The sequence below is a fragment of the Strongylocentrotus purpuratus genome, unplaced genomic scaffold (assembly GCF_000002235.5).
Source record: "Strongylocentrotus purpuratus isolate Spur 01 unplaced genomic scaffold, Spur_5.0 spur5_scaffold_11, whole genome shotgun sequence".
Classification (NCBI taxonomy): Eukaryota; Metazoa; Echinodermata; class Echinoidea; order Camarodonta; family Strongylocentrotidae; genus Strongylocentrotus; species Strongylocentrotus purpuratus.
In genome coordinates, this window is record NW_022145596.1 from 905,752 (window position 1) to 922,232 (window position 16,481).

At 35.6% G+C, this 16,481-nt stretch overlaps 1 protein-coding gene across 1 annotated transcript in view; it reads left to right on the forward strand.

Moving 5' to 3' along the window:
• Positions 1-12,120: 12,120 nt before the first annotated feature.
• The window catches only part of LOC579326 (cyclic nucleotide-gated cation channel alpha-3), a 36,672-nt gene continuing 32,311 nt past the window's right edge, over positions 12,121-16,481 (forward strand). Inside the window, exon 1 of the mRNA XM_779446.5 lies at positions 12,121-14,389. Coding sequence (XP_784539.3) covers positions 14,156-14,389 — 234 coding nt within the window. The 5' untranslated portion in view covers positions 12,121-14,155. The remainder of the gene's footprint in view (positions 14,390-16,481) is intronic.

Genomic DNA, 16,481 nt, shown 5'->3' on the forward strand with positions numbered 1-16,481 from the left:
GATTTGACTATACACCAGTTTACAGTTGTGTGCGCCATTTTAAACAAAGCTAATGACCTAGGAGTCATGTATTTATGCGTAAATTAAGATTGCGCCCATGCAAATAATGATGACATCACTGCCTGCGCGCTGCGTTGTGCGCGCACATCATCATTTGCATGGGCGCAATTTTAATTTACGCATAAATACCAGAGGTCAGAGGTTATTGGCCCCAATTTTGGGGCCAATGACCCGAGGTCAACTGTCTGCGCATGCGCACTGATACAACTGTAAACTGGTGTATTGTCGCCAATCAATCAATAACAAGTTGATTCAATGGTATCGTTAAGGAAACAAATTGAAAGCAAAAATTGTATAATTTTTCATTCTCATACATTCTGATCTGCCCCCCGCAACAACAAAAATATATATATATATATATATATATATATATATATATATTTCATAATAATTAATAATAAGTTTCATATGCGAGATTTAATCATAAAAAATATTATTCTTTGTTCAACATAGTGTGAGATGTTCACCGAATAATCCATAAAGTCTCAAATGACTCTCCTATCATTTTAAATAACAGGCTTTTTAAGATGCCATATATTATTGTAAAGTCGTTATAATCTGTTGTTCAAAAGGACACCCGTCTAACTCAACGAAATATCGCCATTGAGGAGGGGAGGTGGTATGAGGATGCACATTTTATCATTACTTCTCCCTACCCTTCCCCTCTGTCTTTCTATTTTAAAACAAAAAATCTATCCGCCACTTGCTATGCCCTAATCAACCCCGTATAGTTACAGCTTAATGATGCAAGGATATTCAAGGACGCCATTTCGTATATTTAAGGAATGTTTGGTTGATGTCGAAAAAACATTCTTTTAAATGTTAATTTATTTCATTCTTTATTAATTTATTTTGTTGTTTATTTGTTCATTTATTTATTCTGTGTTCTTTTTACAGGGTTGTTTCTTCAGTACATTAACAAACTGCTTACCAATAGAGCCCCCTATTACGATATTATGTTACGGTACGTTCAATCAATAACTCCTCGGTTCAATGTAATCTAAATATGGGGTGTTAGGTAACTGACTGAATACTGAATATTGTTTTCCATTTTATTCTTTATTAGCTGGTATACAGCATAGCACTGCACTGTTTGGTCACTTGTGACATACTTGAGTTTGCTTACTAAATAGGTAGACCGACTAGAAAGGGTGCAGAAAAGAACTCTGAAAATAATCTTGGGACCTAATTACCAGTCATATGAGACAGCACTGAATCTAATGAATCTGTCTTCTTTGGCTGACAGAAGGAAGGAACTGTGTTTGAGTTTTGCAGAGAAACTGATATCAAACGAGAAGGTATCTTACCTCATACCTCCTTGTAAGAACATTAGAAGCCTACACAAATCAAATACCAGAGAACAGTTAAAATGTAAAACCAAACAATTTTGTAACAGTCCAGTTCCCTACCTTATTGACTTGCTAAATTCACAGTAGTGATCATGCACTTTGTCCACATTATTTTGTGTAACATGTAAACTTATCCCCATAGTGATGAGGTAGAGGTGCTGTATAATGATTTTATTTTATGTGAAATAGTATATAATTTTGTAATTAAGACGATTGTACAATCTTAATAATTGATTAATGAAAATGATAATATAATACGGTAAATCAAGATTATCATTTTTAACTTATGTAATGATTGAAACATACTTGCCACATATTTATTACAAGAAAAATCTCAAAATTACCATATTTCATGTCTCACATCTGATTGCATACCTACAGATCAATCAATTTACAATATGTTATCCATAACTCACCAATGAAAATGTAAAATGTAATTTATTAATTTTTACAACCAGTATTCTCTCTGTCGAAATTGTACTTTTTACCTTATTTTCGATATGTCTGATATACAATCTCATCCTCAGCATTATCTTTAATATATATATATATATATATCTCGCTTTGTCTCTCGTTCTCTCTCACTCTCTCCCTTTCTCTCTTTCTCTCCCTCTCCGCCTGTCTCTATCTCACACTTTTCCTCGGTCTCCCTTGCTGTCTGCACTATTACCCTCCCTACCTGTCTTCTATATTTCTCTTCAGCCCTTTGATGATTGTGGAATAGAATGTTAAGCGAATTTTATGAATTGCATTAATTTGTGTATATATATATATATATATATATATATATATATATATATATATATATATATATATGTGTGTACACTGATTTTTTAATTCATTCACTGCGTGATATGTCTTAATACGTTTTATGTTTGTATAAATATTTATGTTTTTACAATGTACAAAGATCTGCAATTCAACCATCTGGCTGCAAATGAATTTTTAATAAAACCATTACCATTACCATTACCATTACCAATAAATTATGAAATATATATGTTGAAGCTTAAGCTGGTGATATTGTATCTATTTGTATTGTTGGGAATGTCATTTGCTCATCGGCGTAGCGAGAGGGGTGTTTTGGGTGTTCAAATACCCCACCTTGGCAAACAGGGGATATTTTAGGTGCTCAAGGGGAGTGGGGTGGATGTTGAGGGGAAAAAGGAGTGTTCCTGTTCCTGTTCCCCTCCCCCCGTTGAGCCCAAATAAAATTAGTGCTTACCCCCCCCCCCCCCACCCCCCCCCCCCCCCCCCCCCACTTAGCCACCGACTGACTGATTCGCCGCTAAATATTTTCTCACGAATTGGGCAAAAAATACCTCCCCTTAACAAATCCTGGCTACGCCCTTGCATTTGCTGTATAATGCATTTCAGGCTCGGGAGGGGGTATTCTGTGTTTACATTGCATGACATGATATAAAGACTGTTACAAAGGTTTGGTTTGGTTTTCAGTATAAAAACATAGTCTAAATATTTATATGAGCATAAAGAAAACGAATATTTTATAAATAACTGTTTCAATTATGACTCTGGATAGAGATGTCCTGGGCCTTGTCTTATAAAGAGTTGATATCAATCGAAACTTATTTGCGGTTGATATCAATTGCAACTATGTACATAAGAGATATGAGACTGCAAACTTGCGATTGATTGGAGGACTTATGATTGATTTGGATCGATCGTAACTATTATAAGACGGGGCCCCCGAATGCCACGTTTTTTCAACGGCTGGATTGCTCTATAGTTAGAGCCCTTAATTTAAGGCTCTGTTCTTTTCATATAGGTCCAGGAAAAGGGATAGAAGGAAACTCTGTGTAAAGAAAGAGAGAGAGAGAGAGAGAGAGAGAGAAAGAGAGAGAGAGAGAGAGAAAAGAGTGATCGAGGGTTGTGGAATTACATGTTTTCGGTAACGAACTGAATGCTGTTTTCCATTTTCCCATTTATGTTTTAACCACTGGTGCTGTTTGGTAATGGTCATATATTTTGTATAAGTCACTTAATGCATACTGGAATTATGGGTACCTATAATATCTGTAATACATTGTGGAATACGTACATTTAAACCTAACCGAGTGAAATATCTATGCACATTATTAATCAGGAACGTCATAATTTTGTTTTACAAATATACAGAAAAAAGGAAAACAAAACAAATAAACAAACAAACAAACAAGCAAGCAAGAAATGGTCTACGGGAGTGTTTGACAATGCTGTTTTCTATGATAAAGAACGGTACGGTGTTTCTTCAAGAGATGGCGTTGTTCATTTTGACCGTCAACATACGTGCATGGTCGAGCTCTAGTTATGAGTTGTGAAGATTAGATTTAAAATTTTGTTAACACAAAGCGATACATAACAACTAGACCATGTTATAAATAATTTACACTATGAATTTATAAACGATATTGCACAAAACATAACGACGAGGGAAGGTATGTGTTATTAAATAGCAAATTGTTATGAAATTATTATATATTATTTTTATTTATATCAAATAAGCCCGTCACTAGGACTTTTTCAAGAGAGTGAATAACCTTTGACATTCATCCCGGAAATGCTTGAAGACAGAAATGGAGTAAAAAGCCCTCAGTTAGAAGCCCAATTCCTTCAAGATTGGTATATGATTAGCACGACTTTTCGTGTTCATGGAAATTCACGAGTTTTAAAATAAATGTTCGTTTCTCTTGCATGTTATGAAATGTTTATTTTAAGGATTTTCAGTAATGTGGAAATCGGGCTATAGTCCCCTGTTGGCGCCCCTGGTAACGATATATTGATGAGAGAATCGTATAATTATCTTTATGAGATTCGCAATGCACAGCAATATTGGCGGAAGAGACTTTAAACACGCACCCAGAGGTAGGTGTGGGAGGGGATTCCCCCTCCTACCCTGAGTATTATAAAAATAACAAAGAGGAAGGGGAAAAAAGAGAGAGCCTGGAAATCCTCCAAGTGTGTTATAGGGCCCAAAATGTTCGACCGAGCAGGGAATTTCTGTGAATGAGTTTCACTCCCTTTAAACTCTATAGTCTGTAGTGCATCCTCCTACTATAAGAAACCATTTCGAGACGGAAGAAGAAAAAAACTAAACATATTTTACCATTTGCTCACACTTTCAAAGGTCTTCGTAATAACGAATCTCCTGACAATAATGATAAATTTGCCACTACAATCGTGTGTGTCAGGGGCGGCGATTTCTTTTCATGACCGGGGGGGGGGGGGGACGACATGCGAGGGAAAATCTGTATTCCGTTGGTATCACGGTGATTCCAACGGAATACAGATTTTCTACAACATTAACTTGTCCATTTTGAAGTATATTATGCCAGGCAGCCAGGGAACATAGCGACCGAGCGAGAAGATTTTTTGCATTTTTATTAGTCTAAACGCTGCACTCTTGGGCCCTCCAGAGCCTAAAAATGTGTTGCAGTCTTTAAACAGTATTTGCTATACATTCTTTATTTTGCACTATTTCAAATTTCCGAGCTGGACGATCCCCCCTAAAATATTGAGGGGGTTACGTGTCCCTCCCGTCCCCCGGATCGCCGCCCCTGCTCTGGTATGTCTGTGTGGGGGAGGGGGAGGGGGTCAACCTCCCCCTGCCTTCGTTAAATAAAATTCGGCTAACTGAGTACAGCCTCTCAAGTGCTATTTTAAGCAATGACACCTTCCCAATTTTCTCATTAAAGAGTTCTAGAGCAGGGGTAGCATTAGTAAGATTCCTGTTGTAAATTTTCTCGTATAACTGCCCCACTATATTGATTCCATCTTCCTAGCCCAATGCCTTAAGGTTAGGGACCGACTCACACATCTCCCGATTACTAGTCTGCCCTCCTTGGTATCACAACATTTTACAATATCATTTACAACGCACCACATATCTCTTTTACTCTCTCTCTCTCTCTCTCTCTCTCCTTTTTTTTTTACTTCTTTACTTTCCTCAATTACTTCTTCTTTGTTCGTTTTTCATCTCCTTTTCCTTTTCCTTTTCCTTCCTTGTCTCTTTTTCTTTCTTCTGCCTTATTTTTGTTTTCTGACAGCTAATATGCAGATAAGGTATCATTTCATTTTGTATGGTAAGATATGGTCAAATCAAATTAAAACTTGTATGGCTGTGACAATCCAACGTCTGTATGCTGATACGGGTATATTTTCTTCATGGACCGCAACCATGTCCTCGATCGCTCATGGTGTTAACCTATGGGCTATATAGCAACGTTTCATTCTCACTAGTATAGAGGCGTTAAAATCTGCATTTCTCGTCGCCTTGAGTAGTAGAAGTATTACCACATGATATATGCAGATGATTAATTGATGAAATTAGCCTTAATATTTTATATTGTATCTCTCTTAGATCTATATACATGTTGATACATTATTGTCAAATTGCCATTGTTGGTTTTAATGGTGATCGGAGGAGATATTTTTTAACGATTACATCAGTCCAGAAAAAGTTGATCATGATTGATTGACAAAATAAACAAATTAACGTAAACGGATATGAATGTTTAAAATTTTGAAAAATGTGTGTTGTAGTCTTTCTAAATTGCCGATTTTCAGCAATTCAATCCATGAATTGCACATAATCATGAATATATAAATTCAAAATGTTCTTTTTACAAATTTAAATAGGCCTATATCTCCAAATTAACTTCAAAAGGAGTAATGACTCTCTATACATTCAACAAAAATTAATGAAGACAGAAGAGAAAACTTGAAAATTTACATTCACAAACAAATGATGATTATGATGAAAATGATGATGGTAATGAGATATGAGTTCCATTTTTAACCAGTTGAATAACATTGAAGGAGCTCTCCTCCAGCCACCCCCCCCCTATCTCTCTCTCTCTCTCTCTCTCTCTCTCTCTCTCTCTCTCTTAAAAAGGGTTTATCATAACAAAGAAGTAAGTAGGTCTATTGACTGAAGGATTATTATGTAACAAAAACGCTTGTTTAATTATTCACGCACGTGTCATATGCCTTGTTAACAAGCAACACACTCAGTTCGAAACCGAGTCAGATGTTATTTGAACCTGTCGATAATTAAGAATATCTCAAAGAGGTCTCCATAATCTGCACTAAATCGATATTACAATACTCTTCAAATTGATGTAGAGCGCTTATAAAAATTTTTATTTAGCGCTAAAGAAATATAATTCATTATTATTATTATTATCTATATGAATTTCTGAAACTACATTATACGATCTATTTTCCGGCAACAACTAATGCATGCAGTTCGGATTCTGTCTATTGAAATACTATTATTCTTATCAGGTGAATAAAATAAATTGTATTGAGGCACTTTACAAAGACTTTTGCATTAAATTTGGTTAATTTACGGAAATGGCCTATTCAATCGTAATTTTTTTTGGTTATCATCCAACATTGTAAAAACACATATAGACAGCCATAAATACATACACTGTTGGTCATAATGGTGGAATATTTATTTTGACCCCAGTTTAGGGAAGGATTTTAAATATTATTTATTTCTAATAGATCTAGATAATGGCATACATTCTCAGATTTTATTGGATATTAATTTGCGAGTGTTTGTTTTGCGTGACTGCTTAATCATATGTGTGCTACTATGCTAATCAGCTAAGGGACCTACGTCCTTAAGTCATAATTGACAGTAATGAGGATTAATGCCTCACAAAAGGGCACTAATATATAGCTGATCGACACGATTTTTATCCTGGGGCCTCACAGTAACGAGGCCATTGCTTAGCCCCTAAATCATGACTGTACGCAGTGTTTGCTAGGGTACGCGGCCCCTTCCACAAATCCCCCAAAACGAAGAAAATGCAATAAATTGTCAAAAATTCATTACATTTTCCCCCGGCCCCCAAAAGGAAAAATTCCTCTGTAGGGCCATGCATTATGGTTCAAGGCATGGCCACACAGAGGAATTTTTCCTGTTGGGGGCCGGGGGAAAATGCAATGAATTTTTGACAATTTATTGCATTTTCTTCGTTTTGAGGGATTTGTGGGGGCGGCTGCGTACCCTAGCAAACACTGCGTACAGTCATGATTCAGGGGCTAAGCAATGGCCTCGTTACTGTGAGGCCCCAGGATAAAAATCGTGTCGATCAGCTATATAAGTGCCCTTTTGTGAGGCATTAATCCTCATTACTGTCAATTATGATTTAAGGACGTAGGTTCCCTAGCTGATTAGCATAGTAACACAAATATGATTTAGCAGTCACGCAAAACAAACACTCGCAGATTAATATTCAATAAAATCTGAGAATGTATGCCATTATCTAGATCTATTAGAAATAAATAATTTTTTTAAATCCCTCCCTAAACTGGGGTAAAAATAAATATTCCACCATTATGACCAACAGTGTACTTGGGCATATAATAGATGAAAGGATACCTTAAAAAAAAGCTTGTGAAACAGAAGGCACCTGAACATATCATATGGAATTATGATAACAAACATTTTTTAATGTGTATTTAAGTATAACCAACGTATTAAGTGATTTCGGAAGAAACCTTTTAGCCGAATAATAAAAAATATATATTTAGGCATAATAATTATAAAGAATCATTTAGGCATTAATACTAGCATCAGGGACTGACACCCCCCCCCCCCCCAAAAAAAAAAAGAGGAAAAAGAAAGGCAAATGCTCCTTAACAAACGATTTTAGGACAAGAAGCAGTGAAAAATTCTTTTCTCGGCAGTATTAATTGTACTTGAAACAGAGCATTCCATTTCTATATACCTGAGATCAATAGGTAACCTGTCAGAATAAATAGATAAAATTAATCAAGAAAAATATATATCTGAATGGAGCATCTATATATATGGTGAAGCTCGGGTGTCTTTATTGACCACTAAGTGATTGTTTTGGGGAATGCAGACCAGCGAGGTGAAACTAAGGCGCTCTAAGAATGTATTCTATTTTTCTTAAAACGCGATGGGATTCTTTAAATAGACTTGAATGTGAAAGATCTTTGAGAGTATGAGAGAGTTCATGTCTCATTGTTCTTCAAAGCCTTTTTCATGTTGAGAAAAGAAATTGACATGTTATCTTAATGTGTGTAATGGCGATGCACAGCGGTAAAACCAGATTCATTGTGAACTACCAATTTGAAGGAGCACTCGATATGTATAATGTTGTGTGTAAAAACAGCTAGTGCTCCCCCGGTTCTCTGTCTCTCTGTCTGTCTCTCTTTCTCTCTGTCTGTCTCCCCCCCCCCTATCTCTCTCTCTCTCTCTCTCTCTCTCTCTCTCTCTTTCCTCCCTCTCTCTTACCTACCCCCGCTTTACCACATCCCATTTTCCGTTCACTTGTCTTTTCTTCAATTTACTCCTCTCTTAAACTTGTCATTGTTTCTCCGATATGATTTTGCTCTACGAATTGACATCTTATCGATGCATTTTACAATATACTCAATCTGATTCATCCTATGACACTGTCAGCTAATGTCGTAGAGCTCTGCCAGCTATCTCTCTACCAACATCATTATTCTGCCCGAGAGCCGTCCGAGATTGGTGGAGACAACTTCAATCTGCTACTTGTTTATCACTGCCTCCAGTTTTCATATGCTTTGATTGTTTTGGCTTTTCATACCAAGAAGATCACCACTTATGTGACATTGCTATATACATTATATCAGAATGCCCCTTCACGTCTCCTCTTCCTTTCTATCAATTATTTCAATTAAATTCTCTCCTTTGCTCTTTCTACACCCTTGTTCATCCTCTCGCCCAGTCTCCCCTTTCTATTTTCTCGTTCATTATCTATTTGTGTCTTCAAGTCTATCTCACTTTCTATGTCTAAGTTTAATTTTTTCTTTAAATCTATATGTCGTCTTTTCATCTCTCTTTTGCCGCCTTCTCCCATTCTATTCTAGTGTTTACGTATTTTATCTCTTTAATTATATTTCCATTTTGCCCATTCTAAAGCCACCGTGGCAATCTCAACTATTTTTTCCTCATTCTATATTACGGCCTACTTAAATCCGTCTCATTTGTATTGATCTCTTCACTTCAATTCAATTCAATTCAATTTATTCAACCAATCCTTAGAAATAACTTACAATCACACTGGTACTGGTAAATTTACAATATAATGACATGTTATATAATTATGGAACACTGAGAAGCAAAGCTTGTAAATGGGGCCCATTAACATACAGTAAAATACATACAATTACAAAAAAACATATATGTATATTTTATGCTATTATAAAACAGTTTCAAATATCTTGCAAACACACTCAGTCATACTCACACATAATGCAATGCACATGAAAGCATTCTATAAAGAAAGAGAGAGAGAGAGAGAGAGAGAGAGAGAGAGGGAGAGAGAGGGAGAGAAAGAGAAGAAGAGAGAAGAATATCAAAAAGAAAAAGGGAAAGAAAAAGAAGAAGAAGAGGAAGCACATGAAGAATGCAAAACATGAGATGAAAACTTATAGTTCTACCCAATTTTACAAAATGCATAAATAGTTCTTTTTTACACATAACTTTAAATCTTGACAAAGCTGAAATTGATCTTATGTCCTCATTTAAGTCATTCCATTTGCTTATTCCCACATTTCGAAAAGATTTCAATGCAGGGGTTGTACGTAAAGGGGGTTTGTCTGATAAACTTGCTTTGACTTGTGTTATGGAAATGAACAGAATTACTAACAAATATGCTTTGAAAAATGACGTCGAGTCTTTCTTTCTTACTTACTTTATTTTTTATTTGTTCCATTCTTATATTAATTTTTACATTCCCGCTACATAAACCTGATGACAACAACACAATACTTTGACGGTCACAACATTATGGTGAAACAAAATAATGAAAACAACAACCAATATATGAGGATTGCTTAAAAAAAAAATTAAAAAAAATGTTTCTTTCTATTAATTAACCTCCATGGTTCCTGATGATATAATTATGCTTTCATTTTACTTCAACGTTGTCTCTTTACCTACCTTCTCTCTCCCAATCTTTCTTTGTTTGTTCTACTTTTCCTCCTAAATCCACTTCTTTTTAATTATGGACCCCTGTTTTGCTTCTCCTCATCACCCTTCTCTTATGTACTCAGGAGGAGTTATCTGGAACTCGAATTTAACATCTATTTCTACATTTAAATACCTTTATAAAAAGAATGTACTTTCATTAATGTTCTAAACAACCAATATCTCCATGGATGTGTGTAAATATTTGTTACCCACTTTAGTTAATACAAGTTTGTTTGTTTTTTGTTTGTTATTTACTTTGTTTCAAATCATTCTTTTTGTGATTCTGGGTAAACCTTTGAATGTAAATCCATGTGTCTAGTCGCTGGTTATTTTATAAAATGTTACATTATTTAATATCCATGGAATCTATTCATGTTTTGCATATTTCAATGATATTTGTATTTCATTGATATTTTGTATTTCATTGTTTGTATTTTACCATGTATGTATATATACAAGACCAATATGAAAAACAGCCTTGGTTGATATTGTCATCCTGAATAAATATTTTTTAATAAATAAATAAATAAATAAAATCCTTTATTTATCTTGTTACCCCCTACTCTCTCTCTCTCTCTCTCTCTCTCTCTCTCTCTCTCTCTCTCTCTCTGTCTCGTCTGTCCTCTCCCTCTCTCACCCATTCAATCTGTTCTTCCGCAACTACCCCATATCTATCTGTCTTCCACCGTTTAGTGCTTGCATCTTTCATCTCATTCTCTTCTCCTCCCGTCTCCTCACTGTCGATGGACTGAGTCATACGTCACGAGTCCGCTCTGGGATGATCATAATCAGCAATCCTCCTTGCTATTCAAATTAGATTTGCTCCCGTTGTCCATAGCAACGCGCAAATATCTCAAATCGTCGAAGCGTGTATGTATACCCGCCTAAACCAAGTAGCGAGATGATGCGAGCCAAGCCAAGCTAGCTCTATACCCAGTCTTCTGCCCAGGCTTTTATAAGCATCAATGGAGCAGACACCGTACGTGTTATCATTCTCAAGAGATTATTTAAAGAATCATTAAAAGCATAATATTTTTTGTGCTTCCATTGAATCCTTAATGCTCACTTTTTTCTATTCCGTTGCTTCCGAAATACATTCGCTGCATTATTTTCTGAAGGTAAACTTCATGTACCTTGAGATTTCCATCAGCAGAGAGAAATAACGAATGATTGATAGTATAACACGAAGTATAACATACAAAGTGGAGATAATATTGAAAAGAATATTATGATTTTAATGTGACTTAATCAATAATCTTGATAGATTATGTTAATATTATATAAAATTCATGGACACCTTTATATAGCATATCATAAAAAGGTAATAAAAGAATTAAACGGAAATTGACTAACATCTTATTAGAAAATCATATTATGTGCGAATAAGTTTTAAATCGTTCTCCCAGCCATTCTTATTTAGTTGTAAATTAATTCAGGCAGGAGAGCTCAATGACCATTCGATTGTTTTATAGATCTGGGTGTATTTATTTCAATTGATTCGAAACGTTTATTGTATGCTTTGGTAGAAAGTCAAGCGCACGAAGCAGAAAAATCAATGATGCCAAGAAAACTGTTTTTCTTATTACGCCCAATTTATCACAACAGGTGCGTAGCATTGCTATATTCACATCTAACTCGGATCGAAATCAAAATAGCGTGGGGAAATGTGCAGCTGGCACCTCTCTGGGAAACGACTGGATCGCTGAGGTTACTGATAAAAGTGTTCTGGGTGTAAGGGCATACCGTTTTCACCATCATCATCATCACCGGCACCATCACAACCATCACCCATCTAATCCCCTTATTTTCTTTCTAGCGAACAGAATCGCGTTGCTCCTCACATGCTCTCATGGCCGTCCCTTGCACCGCCGCGTGATTGTTATGGCAATATGACGGCAACGCTTTGCTTGCTTCAACACAAAGATGCGGACTTGTTTCTCTGCATACAATCGAGAGAATGATAAACGCCAAGTATCGGAGATGAACTAGTCAAACACACAAGTGGGATATGAAAAGTGGTTGGAGCTACGGGATATCTGGGACTCCTACAGCAGCGGCCATTTTGTGATCGGACTCCGGAGGATTTCTTTTCGGATCCTAGATATTGTTGGAAAGTAGAACAGGTGGTTATATTAACATCGTCTCGCATCGTGTGAAACTCTTTCTTGAAAGGATTCAAATTCTTCGAAGTGATTTCAGGTGAAAGCCAGTTTGCCACATAGGTTTTCTTTTACAACGAATCTAGTTGTTTGTATAAGCCATCAATAAATGATAACGACGTCTTTCGAAGCATAGTATCGTCTCACCTTTACAGCAGACACGAAGACTAAAAATCAAAAGAGAAACGACAGGCAGATATATATCTATATTCATTTATTATTTAAAAAATATCATACGAGACCAGAAGTGTTTAACCGTGCTTTAATTTAAATCTGGATACTGGAAGACATTATTTAACTAACTAGATCGCAGCAGAAAGTCTTGTTTCTGCACAAAATGATAAGTTATTCAAGAGCAAGTGAATAATTAATATCAGTTGCTGGCAATCAGTCGAATTTGCTGTGATACTCTACGCCTTCGTTTCAATCTTACACCTAATCGTTAAAATCACAACATCTCGGTCAACATTCTACAGAGGAGGTCTTTCTACATATCATTTTACAACGGAATAAAAAGTGTGTGAATGACCAGTATACAACAAGTATTACAGGAAATTGATTTCACGGTGGAAGTTGTGAAATAATTCACATTCTCTTCCTCTCTATCAGACAAGCAGGTGGATTATCATCTCTACGCATTTAACTGGTTTGCTTTCTAGATATAGCAGGTGTATGTCAAGAAGTGAAGACCGTCTACGTCCAACCTGTTTTAAGTCACCTGCCTAGCAACGCTCTCTCTCTCTCTTCATATTTCATCATCGCCTTGATTACCATTCTAAATCCGTTAAAATGAGAATGAAGACAAGCTCAGACCTTTGATTGCAGTGACAGCCGAGAGAATCTAATACAAACAAATTGTTATGGAATACCATTATAGCTCAGGACAACGACAATATCTGAATTTACTTTAGATGTTTTGTATATCTCGGCAATTAATGTTCATGGTATTAACGTGCCGTACATTCTAATCGATAAGTTCTTTCAACCAAACGCCTTAAATTGATCCACGAGACAGTTTCAATTAAACTCAAAATATGTGTTGAGAAAAGAGCGGAAGAACATATCAAATCTAAATTTTGAATACAGTTTGATTTAGCGAATGGTTTTTACAGAAAATTTTACAAAAGTAAGCTTTTCCATAAAGGTCTGCTTCGTTAAAAATATTTGCACTAATCCATTTGTGCTTCCCTTTATCTTTATGTGTTTGAAATAACCCTTTTAAAATAAAATATTCTGAAGAAGTAAAAGAGCTTTATATTGGACAGGCTTGCTCATCGATGTATCCAAATCTGGACAAGTTATAACATCCCTACCGACACAATATCAAACAATAAATAATTTGATGAAAGTGCTTGCTTCACGCATAGTATATGGTAAATATCACGTGGATTGCATATCTAATTTATCAATTCAGAAGAGTAGTGTGATTACCTGACCATGCAGATAGACTGAAAAACCCTTGTGATATATGCTTGGCAGTAAGTTGACTGTTCATCCCCAGTAAAGTCCGCCATTTTGGATTCTTTGAATGGAGGATGCTGGCACGGGAGTATCAACACTAACCCGCTAGATTCGTCTAGCTTCTTACTAACTGACTGACAGGAATCATGGAGAAAGAGAACGAAGAAGATAAAGACCAGGGGGTTGAAGATGGGAACGTTCAACAGTTCTCAAGTCAACAAGAGTTGGTTCCTAATCAGCATGACGACGGAGGAAGAGGAGGAGGAGAGAGTGATTACTCTGACATGGATGGGAGTCATCAGGGAGATACAGCTGATGGGGATGAAGATGAGAGGACTAGAAGAATCAGTGCCATGGGAAGGATTGTGGGTACACTACAGGTGAGTTTAGACACCCCCCCCCCCCGCCTCAATCATTATTTGATTTGATTTGATTCATTTACCTACATCAATACATTTCATAGCAATCAAATGCTATAGTCGTGTGAGTTTCAATAATTACTGTTTGAAATACAAATTTACGTTAGTGAAAAGGAAATAGGTATTTATACTTATTCAAGAAAGGGTGCCTGAATGGTCAGAAAAAACACCAGACATTTTGATTGGAACGATCAAATCGAACTAGACAATTGCAACTTTATGAATGGAATTCATATTTAAAGTGCAGGTTTTGGACACAATATTGACCATGTATTCTTATTCTGGCTAGTTTAGTTCCTTAATCATTCTCTTATAAAGAAAAATAAATCGGTCCGGAAAATACAGGGAAAGGATACAAGTATCGTGAGAAGTATAAACAAAAATAACCTACGATTTAAATTGACAAGTTATGTTGATCATAGTTTATAAACGAGTTAGCCTTTCACAATCAAGTTTCCTTTTGATAATGGTTTAATTTAATCTTTGTGTTATTTGGGTTGAGAGATTGATATTTTAGAATTGATTCAAATACATGTAAAATCAAAACCATTTTATCAACTGTATTTACTGTACCATGCATGTAACAGTCTATCTTGTATTCATAAATCAATGGTTTAGAGCATTGTTTCTTCCGACTATCCAAGCGTTATATATTTATAAAAGGTAAAAAAAAAAAAAAAAACAGCATTAGTGCATCATTTCATGCACCTGTTCCCCATAGAAATGTTGTTAGTCGAGCATTTATAAGTCATTACATTGGTGGAAAAATCTGAGTTGCCACAGTTATATTTTGTCATAAGATCAAGACAAAAAATTTACACGTTTTGTGGTGACGTAATTAACCAAAATATGCTATCGAAACATATATGAAACTAAATGTGTATCGTAAATGATAAAGAAACTATAAATAAGACTGTGTAATTCGATGTTTGTTGCATTTATCAACTGGTCTGACGGATTTATATTTACGGACATTTTCAAATTAGAGAAAATTCAACCAAATCACTTTTCCGAAACATAAAAATCATGCATTCATTCATTTTACTACAGGAGAAAAAAAATTAAGTACATCGTAAAAACATCACTTTTATGAAACATGTCATATTGTGAATTAATATGCTAAGGGTGAGCTAATGCATGCCACTAAATAAGGATAATACATTCCGACTTAGCAACCGAAGTGGTTTCTACTTTTATATCCCGCAATCTGAATTAAAAGAGCGATAAAAATAATGAAATGGCCATGAGCGACATGAATTTAATCAACGTTCTACCTACGATACTCCATCACCTTAAGACATTGAGATGGAGGGAGAAAGAGAGAGAGGGCTCGAGAAAGAGGAAGGAGAGCGGGCTGGAGAGAGAGGGTAGAGATAGAGGGAGAGAGAGAGAGAGAGAGAGAGAGAAAGAGGGAAAAGGAGAGAAAGGAGAGAGGGACAGAGAAAGAGAAAACAAAGATATATATAGATATAGAAATGCATTTGATTTGATTTGATTTATTGGTTTCTGCATCTTTTTTTTTTTTTCATCATACATTTTCATGAACATAATATGGCTTGATACAATATTCCAAGTGTATATAATTTTATACAGATAATAAACGATATTAAACAAATATATTGAATTTAAACAAATACATTGAATGCATAGATAGAGAGGGAAAGGGGGAAAGTAGGTGATAAAGATATATATAGAGAGAGAGAGAGAGAGAGAGAGAGAGAGAGAGAGAGAGAGAGAGAGAGGGGGAGATATAGACAAACAGACATACAGAGAGTGGATAGAGATAGAGCTATATAGATAGAGAGATATGTAGTTAGAGAGACAGGGGGTGAAGGGAGATTAAGAGAGAAGGAGAAGGAGAGGAAGGGAGAGGGTTTTCTAATTTAGTAGATCTCGTAGATAATAGGAATGCATGATGCTATCAAAGACGCGGACTATTAATATTGGATTTTGGAAGTCATTTTGTTCAGGTGTTCAGTGCTTGTAAAAATCTACCCCATTTATATAAATTGATAATTTCTATTTAAAATTATCTTTTTAATGCATAATTTCA